This window comes from Anser brachyrhynchus (assembly GCF_964034855.1).
Source record: "Anser brachyrhynchus genome assembly, chromosome: 5".
Lineage (NCBI taxonomy): Eukaryota > Metazoa > Chordata > Aves > Anseriformes > Anatidae > Anser > Anser brachyrhynchus.
In genome coordinates this window covers 16,297,524-16,316,469 of record NC_137699.1, presented here as the reverse complement: position 1 = coordinate 16,316,469, position 18,946 = coordinate 16,297,524, and the positions used below count along the sequence as shown (strand labels likewise).

At 37.5% G+C, this 18,946-nt stretch overlaps 1 protein-coding gene across 9 annotated transcripts in view; it reads left to right on the top strand.

The window, feature by feature from the left end:
* The window catches only part of IFTAP (intraflagellar transport associated protein), a 40,559-nt gene that overhangs the window by 12,042 nt on the left and 9,571 nt on the right, over positions 1 to 18,946 (top strand). For all 9 annotated transcript variants that reach the window (XM_080594621.1, XM_080594622.1, XM_080594623.1 and 6 more), the window contains 3 exons: positions 9,952 to 10,106; positions 11,660 to 11,731; positions 12,671 to 12,716. In XM_080594621.1, coding sequence (XP_080450747.1) covers positions 9,952 to 10,106; positions 11,660 to 11,731; positions 12,671 to 12,716 — 273 coding nt within the window. The remainder of the gene's footprint in view (positions 1 to 9,951; positions 10,107 to 11,659; positions 11,732 to 12,670; positions 12,717 to 18,946) is intronic.

Sequence of the window (18,946 nt, the reverse complement as noted above, 5' to 3'; positions counted from 1 at the left end):
GAGCAGAAAACCAGTGGGGGAGTTGAAGCTGCCGTAGAAATAATTTTGTGGCAGCCTTCTGTCTCTCCTCCCAGTAAAAAATAGAAGAGAAAGGAGGCACTGGGAGATGAGATAAGAGGATTGAAAATTAGGTTCTGGTCTTTTTTATGATCTTTGTATCTTTGTATGATTGATACACTGGGGATAGGCCCTATCTTAGAAGCTTGCTGCATATCATGATATTACTTGCAAAAAGCCTCAGCATGTATTTCAGTTGCTCTCATTGTCGCTACAGCATCTGCCACTAAAACTTTGTTTATCAAAGGTAGGGTTTTAACTGAATCAAATGCTTAGAAATGTAGTTTCCTATGTTTGTATAAGCAAAATAGCTCAGGTTGTTTTTCTCCTGTCTTCATTTTCCTCTAAATACCCAAAGGTGCTGGTTTGCATTATAAACTAATGACCTGCAAAAATTCCACTTAAGTAAGGCACAAGGCATTTCAGTATCAGAACAGTGCAAAATACTCTGCAAAATATCACATTCTTAGTTTCTTAATTTTGCACTTGAAAAATAAGTCATTTGGCTTCTAAAAATATAATTTTAAAAAGCAACTATGATAGCTTAGTAAGACTGTCTGTTAATAGGCTCCAGAAATGCTCTCTTTCGTGTCATGAGTTCTGATATTCACTGTGGACATACATTTGTGGTTAGTGTCAAGTAAAATCTGGCTGTTTACAGATTACCTTTCTGAATTTGGCCTGATAATAGTGTAGATCCATACTCTGCCTCTTAGTATAATTATCATTTGAATTAGAGTTTGCCATCCTGCATAATTAGGTATGGAGATACCTGTTTGTACACACAAATGACCCAGCCTATTCAATTGTGTATGTCAATATAGAGAAGGTCTTAAAAAAAAATTGAAAATCATCACCGTGTAATAGATTTTTGACTGTTGTACCGTTGAAAACAGAAGAAACATAGAGAAATAATTGGATTCCACTGATTTCACAGAGTACTGTATTTAGATAAGATGATTTCCACTTGTACATGAATTTGTACTAGTTCCCAGATTGGATTGCAAGAATATTTTCACTAGGAGTTTCTTCATTATTCTTACAAGCATCTCATAAGAATCTGATTTGCTAACTAATATTTTATTTTTCTTGATCAATTAAATTTACACGCAAGTTGAAGTTGAAAAGAATATACCTTGAGTACAAAACCCAAGCACCATTGACTGTTCTGGGCTATCTATAATAATTTATTTTAAAGCATTAATTTGTGTTACTTTCAGAATCACTGAATATCCGTATGCTTTTGCCAAGTTAACGTATTCAGTTTTTGTTAGTTTGCTCTTTTAGCTTTGATTATAAAAAAGTCCAGTAATAGAACATCTAGCTGGCATTTGCTTTGAGGTTGTACAACTCTTCTGTGTTGTATAAGCCCAATGAAAAATTGTGAATGTCTTGACTATGCAGTTGAAGCCTCAAAAGAGTTGGATTTACAAAAGAATTCATGATACAGATTTCTGTAGATGTGGTCAATGAGTGAACTCTTCAAAACTAAACACTAGAACATATTTGGACAAAATCTCATTGAAATAGACCCAATCTCCTCTTTTTAAAAAAATGCTGCACAGGGCTCTTTCAGATCTTAGAAAGAATGCTTGAAATCTGGTGGAAAGAATTAGGTGTCCAAAATTAGAAAACAGCATCTGCTTCTAAACTCAGAGGAAGATTGGCAAATTCACTGGAGCATAAAATATTTCCTTTGACCTTCTATAAACAAAACAAAACAAATAAAAAAAGCACAGAAAAATGAAGTCCAAACTTTATGTTTTTCATCTAGATTTTAAATTACTCCTCTCACTTCTTTTTTTTTTTTTTAAAAAAAAAAAAAAGAAAAGAAAAAATTCCAGGGTCCTGGATCAGTCAGCTGCTAGAATAAAAAAGTTGCTGCTAGAATAAAATTCTTATCTAAACCCAAGTTTTGACTTACAGTTTTTCCATGCTCCTGGCCATTTGGCCACTGGGATTAAATTCAGTCTCTTCCTGCTATTAAGTTTGCTCCATTTGATCTACTTTATCCTGCCTGGCGCTGAGTTGAGGTCTGAGGGCTTTGATCAGACCCATCTCTAAGCAAACTGAACCTTGGCTATGTGCTTTATAGCCTCAGTGCTGCTCTTTTGATGCTTCTGTGCCCAGCAGGCTGTCAGGCAAAGGAAGTTGGAAGTGGCTGACCATTCCTCCGCTTCCAGGTGCCATACAAGAGCCATATTTTGTGTTGTGATCAAATTAGTTTAATTCCCCAGTGAAAGCTTAGTGATATTTAGTTCACAGTCCATTTAAAGGTAGCTGTCTCCTTCCCTTTTTTTGTTAACCATGTTTAGAAAAAACAACTTTAAACTTCCTACATAAGTGTCAGCAAAGGCACTTTACAAATTTGAGTCTAACCACAAAAAGCATACCAGAAAACTATATAAGAAATGACAGTAAATTTACTTTAATTTTAAAAAATGGACCAGTAGGACAATGCTAACCCCAAGAGAAATTTGCAGCCTTCTTTGTATGAGTGGATTTGCCAATAAAAACAACTAGGCAGTTCAATAAAACTAATTAAATTAATCTGTCATCCCCAGGGAACTTAAACAGGGCATGAAATAGGGAAACAGCGTCAATTCAGAGCTTTTTATTGATGTGTTTTGCTGGATCATTGGAAAGATTTGGCTGGGAGAAAAAATCTGCAGTTTTCTATTGATCATAAATGTAGTAGCTATCTCTCTGTAACCTTCATTCAATGTGGTATGAAGTCAAATATCGTACAGAGCCCCTAAAGGTAGAAGAAAAGACATAGGAGTGCAAGCATAATAGATGATTTTTGAAATAGCGGGGATCTGTTTTATGATAATTTGTTGTCCTTAGATCTCAGTGGTATTTGCTATGTAAAGAACTTCATTTCCCTTGTACAGACAGAAAAAAAGTAAGGCATGAAGAGGGGGAATTGCTGAACACAGCAACTCACTGGCAGCCCCGGGTAAGGACAAGGCACCCTGGCTCCCTGAAAGTTGGACAGCGTGTGAGCAGTGGTGCTTCCCTGATAGCATTTTTTTTTTCTGTGATGCATATTTCACTTGAACAATTTCTAAAGTATGTTTCAGATGGAAAAAAAAGTATTTCTGTTCTGTTGCATAACTTAGATTCTGCCTAGAATAAAGGGAAGGGAAATAGTAGCTTTGCTGTTGTTATTTTAGTACAGATTTCATCCGATATTGGTATATTGACTATGGTTAAATTCTGTTATGCTATATAAAACAGTAACATGGAATGAACTCTTGCTCTACCTCATCACCTTGCCTTGAAAGGCATTGAACTGCTAAATGCATCTGTTGGCTAAGTTTCATGACACTCCAGTGAGGTGAGAAACTGTTAGCCCTCTTTTCTAGGTGTGGAAATTACACAAAGCAAATAATGTCAGAGGTCAGAACTTGGCAGCTCTGAGTGGCTTGGCGGGACAATCAGAAACAGAAATCAAGTGACCTCACTTTTGTTCTTCTCTGTGTCCAGTATAAAATCACATTGAAATGCCTGATTTCAAGAAAGTGAGTATTTGTCATTTTTTAAAATCAGGCCTTTCTGAAGATACCTTAATTTCTCAATTATGATACCGAAAATCAAGCATTTTTTGAAATCTTGGGATGTCAGACGTTTGTTAATTAGTTCCCACCTGCTGTAATCTTTTTACTGGTACTATTTGTTAAGAAAGGAATACTTTGTGTTGAGTTGTCAGATGCTTTTAGTTATATATCATTCCCCTGTTTCTTACAGTGCTTATCTACGTATCAGCTAGTGTTGAATTCTTCTAGTATGCAATTACACAGAAGGATTTCAAAACCAGTTCTGTCCTGATTTGTTAGTAAGCCACCTGTTCTTTTAAAGTGTTCCCATGATGTGTATTTAAAGTAGTTTCGTTGTGCTGAGGATGAATTTAAGCACATTTGTGGTAGCTTTGACTGTAATAAATAAATAAATAAATAAATAAATAAAAATTGTTGGAACTAGAGATCTCATCTAGTGCACCGGTACTAGTTGGCTGTGGTAGATGCCATGTGATCCCTGGTAGATATTAAGAGGCGTAGCTCCCTTACTAGGATTAAACTGGTTAATGTCAGTTGAGAATCTACTTTAAGACTTCTGTTACGGTTTTCTGAACTTTTAAAAGATTATTTTTGGTCATCATCTGTTGGAAGAAGCAAGATTTTGCTCTTGAAAGCTGCTGAGATGGTCAAATGCACATTTGCTGCGTTACTTAACTGACTGCATTATAGTATTCAAATGGAGAAGGTATCTGGCGACAGCACTGTTGAACCGTGGCAGAATAATGTATGTTTTTAAATGATCAGCTGGGCTGAATGTGGCATAAACAGGAAATATTGCCACTTTTCTAACACTGACAATATTTAAAGCCCAACAGAGATACAGATATTGATACAGATAAAACAGTACATAAAAACACACCATATAGATTCCATTAAGGAAAACGGGAGAGAAACTGATACAGTAAAAGAACAGTTCAGCTTTTGAAAATGAAGAGCTGAGTTAGTTATGAAGAAATATTGCTGTACATTAAGCTAAAGCAGGTGTATGAGTGGCTGAAATATACTTGATATGTCATTCTTCTTTCCTCTGAAGAAGCACATACAAAAAGTCCTTTCCTGTCTGTTTTTTAAAATATATTACAGTAAAATGTCAAAAAATGGCAGTTAAAAGTAATAATTAGGACTTAAGAGTTTACCCATTTAAGTCAGAAATAGTCTGACTGAAGTTGTTGGCCCAGTCCATGGATTATTTATTTATTCTAGCTGAGGACCTGACATAGTGAAATTTCATTAGTAAGTTGGTGTTAGTGAAAAAAGAAACAAGCCCTTATTAGTGAATATAGTAAAAGCTGACCTTTTAATTGAAAAAAAAAATTACAAGTAAACAATCCTTCTTGCTGATTACTTGTGATTTAGTCAGGGTAAGATCAAAGACATGAGGGGAAAGGCTATACCAAGTGAATCTCAGCGCTTGTATAAACTGCAGAGCATTCCATAGGCATCCATGAGTTACGCTGATGCAAAACTGCAGTGAAGGAAGGGGATCAAGCAGTGTAAATGCCCTTGTTAACTGAATAGGAGGTGAAGTGTAGAAATGGAAGACCATGATGTTTTACGTATTGCACTTGCAAGATGTGTTATGAATATTAATTTGTACACTGAGGCAAGTAAGTTTTTATTTTCTTGGCTTTATAGGTTGAGTTACTTTGACAGAGGAGTTCTGCTTCTCGTGCTGCAGTGAGATCAGTGTCTTTGAAATCAGCGAGGGTTTTGGTTGAGCAAGGTTTGAATAGGACTTTAGGAATTTGGATGTCTAGGGGACAGGTATTTCAGATGCCCAGGGTTGGCAGGTAAGATACAGTATCTATGGAAGATCCACTGCCTTTCTGAGTAGCAGCAGGAGGATAGGCAGGATACCATAATGCTCTTAAAAGAGCACTAGATTACTGTTCAAGTACTTGAGTTGTACTGGGACAGACATACAGGTGCCTAATTCCGAAATCCTCCTGCTGTGTACTGTGTGGGGTAATTGGGCTTTTTGTTTGTCATGAAAAGTTGGGCAAACTCTGCATTGATTTACAGCGATTTATGCCTTTAAATACATGGGAACAGGAAGATAGCTCAAGAATGTAAATCAGAGCAGATTTTCTTGGTTAAGTAACTGAAAACACCAAGTTCTGTTCTCAGTGTGCACTACATAAGCAGGGGGAGGCTGCAAATTTAGATTGAGGTACTGCAGAATTATATCTGGGGGCTGGTTTGGATGAATTATTAAAGAAAAAGAAAAGAAAGAAAATAGAAAGCTTTAAAACTTATCCTCCCAACAAATTGGATTTTCAGGTTTTAAATCTGTTTTTTTTTCTTATGGCTTGGCATTTAGGGTAAATTATCTCAGCCATATAACAGTGTACATAGCTGCAAATAGGTAAATCCAGGTTCTCCTACTCTGTCTCCATCTGTTGAACATCCCGAAGTGGTATTTTATGGAAGCATTTCAGTGACAGGGTTTGTTCATGCTTTTAAATGAAGCAGTTTGCTGATGTGTTTGAGATAATAAATGAAATTGAAACTCGTGCTCTTGACCTCTCTACCATGCTTCTGTACCTCTGTACCATGTACCTCTTGTACTCAGTTACCATGCTTCTGTGAGTAAAATTACTTTTTGTTCAGGAGCCCTGCACAAAGCCGCTGTGTTATTTGAATCCCAGGTGTTCCATCAAAGCATAATTCGGAAAGGCTTTAAGGGATTCACAGGCCTTTTGCTGGCCCTCTGTCCAGTGTTTTGAGGACAAGAAGTAAATTGGAACTTACAATAGTAGCTTTGTTGTATTAATTTTTTTTTTATAGTTAAAAAGGGCCTTATTCTCAGCCAATTTTTATAAACATTTTTGGAATTCATTCATTGAATTGAAGGAGGAGGGAAATACCTGGTAGCTGCTATTGTTTTGTCCATTATGTTATCCCAGGCCAGGTATTCTACAGCATATTATTGATTGCCATGTCTGGTCTTGCTATGAAATGTTTTAAACCATGGGGTTTCTGTCATTCTTCTGGGGCTCCTATTTCATCTAATAGATTTCACTGACAGGAAGTTTTTCCTGATACTCCTGATAGCTCTCTTCTCTGGCTTCGTGATAAGTGACCCCACTGTTTGAAATATATGGGTGATCACTGGATGTTTTCAAAAGGTTCCTTTCCAAATTGGAAGACAAAGAGAATTTTAGGCAATAGAAAGGATAGATAGCTGGCCAGAAAGGATGTATCAAGCTGGATATACTCTCTGATAGAAATGTTTCTGAAGTCTGCAACATACCTTTCAGTGACACACAGTAATGATGGATATTACTCTTGAGAGACTGAGATTTACTTTTCTAGAGACCTAAGCTTGCTTGTTATTTCATTGTGAAGGTAGTGTCAGTGGAATTTCTAAAAAGTAAAGCTGAAAAACTGTGGAGTGAATATATGAATCTTTCCGTCATTTCCACCTTCTTCTGCTACTTTTTATTGTGCTTGTACCCTTATTTATTTATTTATGTTGTCACATATGGTAAAGGCCATTTTTGTACGTGCAAGTCTTGACAGGTTGCGAACTGTGACTGTGCCTAATGAGTCAATTATCACTTGGCCGGGGGTAGGCTGAGCGAGCCTTTTGCTGGTTTACATCTGACCCCTTCTCCTTCCCATTCTCTTGCAAAAGTAGGGACAGAAAGGGTTGGAATTGAGAACATCGTCAAAGGAATAAAGCTGTGAGATTTCTCTGCAAGTTGCAGTTTCTTTCGATTTAGTATAATTTGTGTTCTTTTTAATACTTTTTTGAGATCAGCACTGTTAAGACCTCAAGAGAGCCGGTTACATGATGCAGGATGAGAAACTGCAGGTATCAGTGCTTACTTCAGACACCTGAAGGGTGGGCCTCACTGGCCCCGGGGGCTGTGTTTGCAGCATAAGGTTTGGTTCACCTATCTCCCACCCGTTCATGTGGCACAGGCTCATCATGCATAGGGTTGCATGGCTGGCAGTCTGTCTGCAGCATGCGTTTCACAACTGCTTTGTGCTGCTCAGATGTTTTCCTTGTAAATTTTCTAGTATCAAATTGCAGTTGTGAACGTTTCATCAAATATAATGTTTTATGTTATCTAACCCAACAGTGCTGCAAAGGTCTTAGCCAAAAGTTTCTGACAGCCGCTTATGACTAATCTCTTTAGAAAAGGGATATAGTGCTTCTGGCTGTAGTCTCGGGTGAGTGAGTGGCACAGAAATACTGTGAATGCTCTTGATTTCTTGTTAGCTCACTTAATCTATCAGCCTTTTATCTGTGACAGTAGCTCAGCTATCCAGAAAATATATAATGTAATAAAATAAATTAGTGGGCTCATGTGTACTGTCTAATCATAACTGCTCAACTATGTGTCATATGCCTTCTGACGTTAAGTGATATTCTTCTGTTTGGAGTATTCAGAGTCTACACTTTGGAGAAGGTGGGTCTGATTGTAGCCCAGAAGAATGACCACAGTGGCACCCATGATAGGCACTGGTTTGTGCAGGAATCTTACGCTTATTCAGAGCTTATCGGTGTATGAGTTATGATGCTGATCATTCACATTGATGATTCCTTTTGTCTCTGTCTTGATCGTGATGAGAAATGTATATGGCTTCCAGGCGCTTTCTTCCAGATTTCGTAGTGAAGGCCCCCTAAATGTGCACAGTGAGGATACTGGCCCCTCAACCCCTATTGCTAGTTGCACTGTAGGGCTGCACACATTTGGCTGCATGAAGACATGAATATCCTTCTGTGTCTTGTCAGTCTTTAATATAAAACTTCTCAGTTCTTAGTATGAAACAGGAGGTTGATCCTGTTTACCTCTGTAATAACAGAAGTTTGAAACTTTTTGAGCAACTCTTCTAGTTCTTCCTATAAAGTAGGGTGACAATAAGAACATCTTCAATTAGTGGATGATCGCTTTACCTGTCAACAGTTTAAAAGAGGGTTTTGGATGTAATACAGCTTCATTTCCATGGCTTGAAAAAGAGAGCATATAGGAAGAAGACATTGCGCATATGTAGTGCTGTTCCCAAATATTTTTTTTAGGAAAGTGCTTGCTAAAAAAGCAAAGATAAGCCAGATGTCTTATCAAGGGACCTGGGATTTAGGAATTATTCAGAGGATCCATCTGTGGTCTGAGAGAAGAAAACTGTTTGCTAGGCTGTTCTGATCTAGTGCAATTTACTTTTTATAAACCTTGACTTTTGTGAGTGTGGACTTCAGGTTATGTCCAGAATGCCAGCCCTTTCTGTGAGTCATAGTAACCGTGGCACAGAGCTGTCCATGGGGATTAATAAGTCTTTGGGAAAGTGGACTGCTGAATGTACTAACCCCAAGGGCATCATTAAGACTCTCCGCAAGAATTCCTTTAATGCCTATAATGTATAATTATGCTTTAGAAATGCACTGCAGTGTTTCTTATTGTTATAAAGTAGATTTTTCAAGCTAAACCCAAGAAACGCTGTTAAAATCGGCATTTATTTTTCATTAAGAACACGTAGTGTGAAGTTCACTTGCATTTATTGTACTATAGCTGCTCCATACTTGATAATGGATTTTTTTTTTTTTAATAAAAAGGCAGTTCTATCTTGGCCATGATTAGTTGTTTTTTTTTTTCTCCATTTTTTTTTCTATTTTGTCAGAAAACAACTGTTCAGCATGAGTTTGGAAATCCAAACTTCTGTGCACATACTTGTCTCGATCTCTGATCAGCTCTTAGCTAAATCTGTACTGTTGAGTTTTTGTTTGATGATGACCTAGCCATGTCGTAATTCTGAGGGACTGTTTTTTCCAGTCCCTCTTTGAAGGCCAGAGGAATCCTCTAAGGGAACTGATCCTACTTGAACACCAGTATTTAATCTTTAATCGCAAGACCTAAACTTCTGACAACTAAATATCACTGGCATATGGCTGTTTGTAAGTCTTGGTGATACCAAGATATTGAGGTAGAAAATACACATTTTTTTGGGGGGCCAGATCATCATTGCACTATGATAAAAAAATAAAGTATTTTCTCGTGCTTGATAAGAAAGTAATCCATCAGTTAGGTATGTGAAGGTATATCAAGTTTTCTATATATTGCATAAACTTTTGAGATAAAGAATTTTTCAGTATCAAGGAATAGGTCATACTCTGTGCACTGGAAGTTCAAACTTCGTATTCAGCTTTATGATGAAGATTGCAAAATAGATGTATATCATGCTCATGGAGGCTCTGAGCACGAGAAGAGAAATGAATATGTAAAAGAAGTCAGTATTAGGTCTAATGAAATTCATGTTTTTCTTTGTCTTGGATGGTGTGTTATCTGAAGTGGTGTGATTCTCCTTGCAGAGGAAGAGGGGAAGACGATTCAAGGATGTAAAAATTCTTTAAGAAAAACATTTTCTACTTCTGAGTTCTCGAACAGAGATAAACAGGGTGGCTCACCTGGACGAAGCAAAGAAATATCAGTGCGCCTCCCATCACAGATGCCAAATGAGAATGAGGTAATGAATTCACATTTGTCCATGTGGGCAAGCATTGCATTCAAGATTAAAGAAAAAAAAAGGTGTGGGGGGAGATATACTGTCTAAATGTTAGAGGCTAATGGTATTATCCCATCTGAGGTAAATATTTAAAATACTACCCAAGTGTATAATGCTTACAGAGGCACCTGCAGGGATCACATTTGGCAGTGGCATTTGCAGAGCCCCCATAATCTGACTAATAAATAAGGAGCCCTGCAAAGACCATTGTTAGGTTTTCACTGAAGACTGCGGTTAATGGTAGGGGTTGGCAGAAAGGAAAAAGGCTTGAGAGTATGAATGCCAGCATGCACAGATTTGCTTTGTTGGAGGATTTTAGCAAGTATTGAATCCTGTGTTACTGAAGCTAGATTGTTTCAGCTACCTGAAGAAAACAGTTGGCAAACCAGAGTTCTTTTTAATCTTCTGAAACCTATGAGATTAGGGATTGAATGTGTAGGGAGAGGAAAACCACAGGCATGATCTGGAGGGAGCAAGATGGAAATCTGAGTCCACTTGTTAAGAACTACCCTCTTGCCTGGATAACAAATAATAAAGCTGTGATCTTGCCTGTAATAAAACAAGCAAAGAAGAAAAAAACAACAAAAAAAACAACAACAAACAACAACAACCCCCCCAAAAAAAACACACACACAAAAAAAACCCACCAACAAACAGAAAAAAAACTATCTTCGTTAAGGTTCTTATTAAAAAAGAAGTAGCAGGTCATTTTGTGCAATACACAGAGCAGCACACTCAAATGACTTCAGATGATGGGGCTGCCAGGCCTCAGTCAAAGAGAAAAAGCTGTTGTTTTCCTCCCTACTAACACATGCCTTTGAGGTAGAATCAAGTAAGGCTTTAAAAACAATCACATTCTGTCAGTTGATTATATAACAATAATGACAAAAATCTTTTTTTGTCATTTTTCTTATGAAGAATATGGTTGCCTCGTTGGGATAGACAGCCTTTGGGTCTCTTTCCTTAGCCACTTCGAATTGGCTTATGCTTTATGCTGCCCCATAAAGCAATGTGCAGCTTCTGTTATCCTTTATGTAATAGAACATCTTAATATTTGTCTTTTGTTGCTACAAAAAGAAAGTTTCAGCCATGACTTCATGTTTTTGTCACATTAGTGGTTTCAGAAATAAATATGGTAATAATAGAATGCATTAGAAAAGCAGCTATAATAGTAATGGGAGGAGACTTCAATGCAGTAAGTTGGCCACGGTAACCTTTAAACCTGCCCTGAGGAAAGAAGGGAAAAAAATACATTGAAAACAATGCTTCTGTTCTAAATGCTGCTTTTTAGGCCTGTTATGATTACTTATACGCTTGCTACAATTGAATCAGTGATCCTGTGTAGGATTTCAGAGGATTACCTACATATGTTCTATTTTCAGCAGCATTGCATTCAATCTTTATAAAAATTGAAATGCACCATAAAGGATCTGTTTGTGTAAATCAGTAGGAGCTTTGACTGTGATTTTGGTTCTGTTTCATGCATGTGAATATTTCTACATGTCTATCTACAGACAGTCGTGAATGAGAACTGGAAAGCTGGTGGCTCTGATGGAAATGATCTCGGTCTATCTGAAAGAGCGAAGGTGAGGTTTTCTTTGATTTTCTTCAAGGTAGGGATTATGAGTAGAAGGTGACTGAAAATTTTGCTTTATGCATTTACAAAGTATTTGCAATTTGTCAGCGTATTTCTTTCATGCCTATGAGAAAAAGGAATGAGAGCATCATCATCCAAATCTTTTTCCAAGTTTTAGCGAGTATGTACTATTAAAATGTAAAGGTTGAACAAGATGATAGTGTAAAATCAGTTTGGAAAAAATGAACTAAGAACATCTCTTATTTCTGCATAGAAACGCAGAAAACTACTCAATGCATATAGTAAATCTTCCATTTACACATAGGCTGGGAAAGTCTTTTGACACTCACCCCATGCATTTATTCAGAGTGTTACCTGAAATAAGAAGCAACTCTTCTTGTGGTATGTTACATAGTTTAGACCATTTTTCAAGGGACATCAGCCTGGTAAAAGCAGTAGTGAAACGTCCCAGATGAAATATCAAAAATGTCATAATTCTTAGCTTTTTAAATTTTCCATTCAGATCACCATTAGTATCAAAATAGGAAGATCCATCTCTCCTTTGCTTGCAGCATGTGCTGTGTCTGTGTAATATGTAGTGTCTTTGCAAAGCTGCAGAGTAATTTATGTAGATCTTTATATGACAACTTTACTTCTTCAGCTTCCCACCAAATTCCTGAAGAAGTTGCTGTTCAGCTTGAGCTTTCTCTTCACCGTAGTTGGTATGCAACAACTACAGTAGAAATTCTTTCTCTACACTTGAAAATATTTCCTTTGGGTTTTGCATTTCAAAAAAATAATCACATGCTTTCCTAGAAAAATGCAGGGGAGAAGGGAGGTGATGAAGGAGGAAATTTAATGCTTTTCTTTGCTTTTCTCTAAATTGTATTGAAAAGAATGGAATTAATACATTTTAATCTATTTTTCCAATTTTGTGTTTTTACTGCAGGTGAACAAGTACTTAGACATAGACACAGATGAAGAGACATGCAGTGGTACGTTTTTTCCCCCTTCATATTCACAAAGATTGTCTGTCTTTGGATTGAAGTATATGGATATTTCTTTCTTTTTAGTGACTCTGAAACACTGTTTAACAGAACCATTTCTCCTCTAAGAATGATTTTCTTCCTCAGTTCTTCCATTGCTAGAAAATTCCCCCAATTGCCCATACTCCCAGAATGGAACTACTTATTTCCTCAATTTAACAGTTAATGAAATAATAAGTTACAAAGTTTATTTATTATACCATGTTCTGGTGAGCAGTGATTTTTTTCAACGTTTCTCAACTTTTTGTAGCAACTTTTCTACATTTTTCCACACTTCTGTTTGTACTGAAATTATTTTAATTACAAAGTGTAACCCAAAAAGTAAATTGGGTGCTGAGAGAGTTCTATAAAATGAAAATGTTGTACCTACTCACTATAGTGATTTCGTCCTCGGCTTATAATAAATGAGACTTACCTGGAAAGCACATTGAACTTCCTTTAGCATTCCAATTATGAGCATTTCACATAGTGGTGAACTGCTCCATTATGCCTATAATGATTTTAACTCTCCTGCTTCTAAAAAGTAAATAAAAAATCTAGTGTTTGTAGGTATTTGTCTATTATAGGTGTTTGTGTGGTTTTTATTACCACCAGAAGACCTTTTGGTGATTAAATTTATTTTCCTCATCTGGATCTGTGACTGCACAAAGAAACCAAGCCACACAGATTAAGGGATTTGCCTAAGGTCACTGCAAGAAGCTGTGACAGAGCACTGTTTTGGTCCTTAGTTACTGCCATTTAATTAGTCTGTCTAATCCATTAACTCTTTGATTAGTCTTTTCTCTCTGTATGTGCAGAATCCTTACGAAGTCCAGAGGGCTTACAGACTTCCAGCTGATGAATACTGAGCTTGGTTGTAACTCACAAGAAAACAATAGACCCCCCTAAGTCAAGTTTATTTACAGCAAATGTTCTTCCACCTAGACTGGGCATTCAGAAAGGAGCAAGTAAGATAGCTGTCCTGCATCAGATCTGGGAATTGAAGATTTCTTTTTGGTGCAGTGTTTGTGTGCCCGTTTTTCCCTTTGTTAGGACACGGTTCTGTGTTTGTCTTATATTGTGATACTATCTTAAAAACTGGGGCTCACTAGTGGGAGCCTAAACTCACATTTCGTTGATGCAAAGAGGCTTTTCAGTATCTGGTTTGGTGGAAGTATTGTTAAATATCTCTAGCTCAAAACAGACCCCAAATCGGATGATGAGAAATAAGCCCAACACTAAAATACCAGGTAGAGCAGTGAGGAAAGAAGAGTTGTGGCAGAGCTTAGGGGTAGCTGCCACTTTCTGGACCATGTCAGACCTTGCCTCTCTACAGGCTTTTAAGTCATTTCTGTGTGTGTGCGAGGGTAAACGCTAATCGCATACATCCAGAAACACCTAGTTATACAGACTGCATTTGAACAAGATGAGAATTACAAAAACGATCATCTGCTTGTACTGTTTGAACATCACTTTGTGCAAACCACAGCAGGAAAGTTTTTGTTACTGCTTTTATTGGTAATTATCAAAAATAATAAACATCACGTTATACCATCTCTACTGTAGATTATCAGTGTGCTAATTAGTAGTTTTTTATGTGACATTTGATTTGGCTTTCAATATCTGCTGTCCTCAGCTTCCCCCATGAGACAGCACTCCCTGCACATACCCCTTCAGTGCAGAAAGAGGCCACATCAACCCCTAAGCAATCAACAGCTCTCAGTAACAACATGAAGCATTTAGATTGTATTTTATAACATTGAAACACTGCATGGCCAGCAGCTAATTATTCCTTCTTTGCTGTGTAAAGAAAGTAAACAGCAACCTGACTTCTACCTGGGAAACCCGAAGCCTGGATCTTGCACGGGGCTTCAATGGAGACAGCTGTTCAGTCAAGAAAAAAACAACCCCGTTGACTCCTAAGTCAGTGTGCAGAAAACAGGCCTCATCGTTGGATAGTTCCCTTTTATGTTAAAATCCACTTGATAAGCTTCATTGTAAGAGATGTATATTCTTATTCTTATAGAAAGCATAGCAACAACATGCAAATTAAAATACAAACTGATACTGCTACTTCATACTGATACTGATACTGATACTTCACTTGTTTGCCATAGTGAAGTAACATAATATTGCTAATGGCCACCTTAATAAAGGATTACTGGTGAAGGGTTCCAATTAGTTTTAAGTGAGGCAAAGTATGGCACAAATTTGAAAGGCATGCTGTTGCTGGCCTCTTTAAATGCTGCCACTTGCATGCCAAATGATAGAGCTCATATTGGCACAACAACCTAGGATACCCAGTGAAAAATACACCTTGCCAGTACAATTACAACAAGCTTTTATCTCTACTTGTTATTGGCAGCTGTTCAGTATCTCTGTACTTCATGTAGCTTTAAGGGCAGACCACTTAGCTATCCACTGTACCTTCATACAATAGATAGTCACACTTAAGGGGAAATGACTCAAAGCTGAAGGTGTGAAAATCATGGTAGAAAATAGGTGTTAAAACATCCCATCTAAACCAGTGCCTTTTGGAGGATGATCTGGGAGAATCATTCTAGCAGTGGTCTTCTTTTTAATTTTCCTAAGTCCAGTATCTTTTGAGGTGAGAACACAGCTGCTTCTTATGGAAAAAGCAGCCCATAGATTTGGCCACTATGAAAATTTGTTGTAGCTGTTTTCATTAGACAGCACTGGGCTGCAAGCCTGAAACCAAGGCAGTGCTTTTTCATTATGTGTCTTTGGCTCAGTAAACCTTGATTGGCAAAGTAAAATTGCTGCCCTAAACCATAGCTTTAACCCATAGTGTAGAGACAGTATGCGTATGGTGGACTGTTTAATTGCTTTTTCTCATTGAATTTAATCTATAATTGTAAGTGGCTTAAGGCAACAATAGAAATGATCAGGCTTTCTCCAGGGACAGTTGGAGAATGCCTAGTACCTGTGCTTTGGCAACAGAATTCCTTTCCAGGACTGGAGACAAATCACTTGCTGTAGGGCTGAAAGGATACTTAGGTAATAGTAGGTAATACTTGTATAAAATACAAAATATGTAGAAGCATGGCTAGGGACCTTGAGTGTGGTCTTTTTTAAATACAGGAGAATATTAAAATAGGACTAATTAAATGCATGAGTGAGGATGCATAAGCAAGGATATTGGAGTCTCATCAGGCTTAGAACACTGATAGATGAAAACTTGTCTTTTCAAGGTACCAATTTTCCGTAGCCCCACAGAAGTTAAGGAGAAACTGAGTGACTCAGTCAATTTGAATTTGAGGGCAAGCATAACAATTTGATTATTTAAATAAGCAGTCCTTTAAGCAAATCATATCAATATATTGTTTTCCATAATCTGTGCCTTCCCAGATATATTTAGAGCCTATTTTTACGTCCAGAAAAATCCAGCTTGGGGAACAGGATTCAGAGTTCTGTAGATTTTTATCAAGTATGGGGCTCCACCAAACCTAAGAATCTGTTGCTTTTTTTCTCCTCCAGTCTCTGCAACCCATTTAACATTGCCTTAAGATGATTTCACACGAGACAGCTCTTTGGGGCTAGCAGTCTGAAGCCCAAGAAACAGAGAGAGCAAAATTTAGCTTTTAATATTTTTCGTTACTGCTACCTTCCTCATCTCCCCATCAACAGAATTTTTGTCAAATGTAGTGTCTGAAAGTATGGTAAAGCCTGTCTTAGCCTATCTAGAGCTGTGCATCAGTTGGCTTGGTAATTGTAAAGATAAGACTTCAAACTTCTTCACTCCAGAGGGTTCACATCCAATTTATGACATCAAATTCTTTGTTTCTCTATTTATGATTAATGTCAATGGTACAAAACGGACAGCAACAAAACAATTTAGTGGTGTTCACAAATTTAGTAGTCACATTCTGTGGGTCTATCACGTGAAAAAAAAGAACTAAAAAGAATTACTCGGTTTCCTAATCTGTTCCACTGCACTATGCAGGACGCGAGTAAAACTGTAGAAGTTCATTGCCACATCATCCAGGAAGTTGGTTCTTCCTGGTATGAGGGAAGGTGCATTTCAAGATCTCTTCTCAGATTCTTGATATCATGCCTGCTCAATTATCTCTATATATGGTGTCATTGGCAGTATTCAAGGCATTCCTGTTGCTAATTAATCACCTCCACAGAGAACATAATTAGCAGCTTAATTAGGATCATCATCCACTACTGCTGTAGCATCAGCTTAACCCAGCTGTGAGGTACTGGCTAGAACTTACAATAGCCTACAGTTCCTTTGGGAGCTCCCACTGAGAAGGACTGTCAAAACTCCCTGTTTTTTCTCTCTGAAGGAGTTTCTTGATTAAACATTATCAGGGAAAGCAGCATTTACCGATTAGACTTTCATATGCTGTCATGCAGCCAGGATAGAGAGACAAAGCTCATTTCTGGCTTGTCTACTGGCAAACCAAGTTTGATTACCACATTCTTATGGGGTGATTGAAGGAAATTTCAAACGTTGTTTGCATTACTAACGAGCCTTAAAAAATTGGAATTGACATTCTGAGTATGACAAGCACTTCTTGCTAAAAGCAAAAATAAATTTCCTTCTGTTGTCCCAATTTTTAAGAGTTGTCTTTTTGAGCCATTGCCAGGTGATTACATAACAGTGCTTCCTCCTCATCTTTTCTCCACAGATTGGTCCATTGTGGGGGAAAAACTGCTCTTAGTACAGAAATAAGTGCAGTGTTTATATCAGGAGATGATACAAACCTCTTGATGTCCAGGCTTTCCTCTCTTCAGTGAGGGTATATATTTAGGCTGCAAGTTTGAAACAATAGCAGAAGATGCCATTGCCTTTTAATGAGCATTCACATCTTCCTTCTGTCCTGTTTTGACACCAGTTATAAGGGAATGAAAAAAGCAGTTGCAGAACATGTGAAACCGTAGCATATAGTCCTGTGGACTGCACAGTTTTTTTCAGAAAGCTGTCCCATATGACTGATGCAGAATAAGATCAAACGCTATGCTGAGAATAAGGACTGAAAGCACGTAGATGACTAGAGGTAGATACAAGCAACCAAGAGTGTAGGCATGAAAATTGTAACCACTTACATGTGAATCACAAACCAAAACACAAAAATCCAGGAATGAGATACCCAAAGGAGTAAATTCAGATCTTTAATAAGTACATTCTACTTTACAAACCCAAAGTAGATAGGCCTTGAAATAAAGTTGTCAAGAGAAAAGCTAAATGAAATATTTGATCATGGATTTTTTTAAGGCATAGCTAGGAAATCATTATTTTGAAATGCAGATTTACAGGAGGATAACAGGTCCTTGACCACACTGCTGTGGTGAAAATGTGTGCAGGTAGAGATAAATGGTCATTTCTTTGTTTTCACTGTGGACCTATATACCCTCTTGTTGGTTGCATTAAGTACCATTCAAGCAACATTTTCAAAGTTTATTCTGAGATTTCAAGAGGAAATCAAGCTACTAAAATCTAGTATAAAGTTGTAAGGAATTTGTGTACCAGGCAGAAAAAATAGTAGGTTGATTTATGTAATCCTTCAACTAAATTGCAAGACATATGGTTCCCTTAAGATTCTTCGTGGAAGCATTACTGAGACAAGATGGACACATCTGTGCTGTAGCTGAGCTGAGATTGATGCATGTTAAAAGATATTTCGAAAATCTAAGGCATATCCTTCTAAGCTGTCACAGAAAGTAAATCTACTTTTCCCAGTATGAACGTTTTGCTTAAGTGTGTAAAGGAAAAGTGATTCAGAAATCTGTGTATTTGTGAACTATGGGCCAAATCCTGCCAATGTGAAAAGGTTGTGTGTTCCTGTATCCTGGATATGTAGAATTCCTCTTTGGTGCCTCTGGAAAGTTCAGGGAGGGACAAACATCCCTGAAATATCCTTGGACAACAGTTATCTGGCACTCTAGTGGGAAATATTATTACTTCTTTCAGGTATTTTTACTTTATGCTTCAGGAGATTCACGTTAAGGCAGATGCATTGCAAAGATTCCTTATGCCCAATGTATAGGAGGGTGAAACTCCAGGAAAAGAGAATTGAAATGGGCTGCCCAGGTAATCAATGAAAATACCAGACTTAATCCTGGTCGTGCATAACTCCTATTGCCAAAGTTTCTGCTCAGGTCCTTCCTTCCTTCTCATGAAAGAGAGAAATCTAGTCCCAAGTTTTCTCTGAGTTTAGGAATATCTAGAT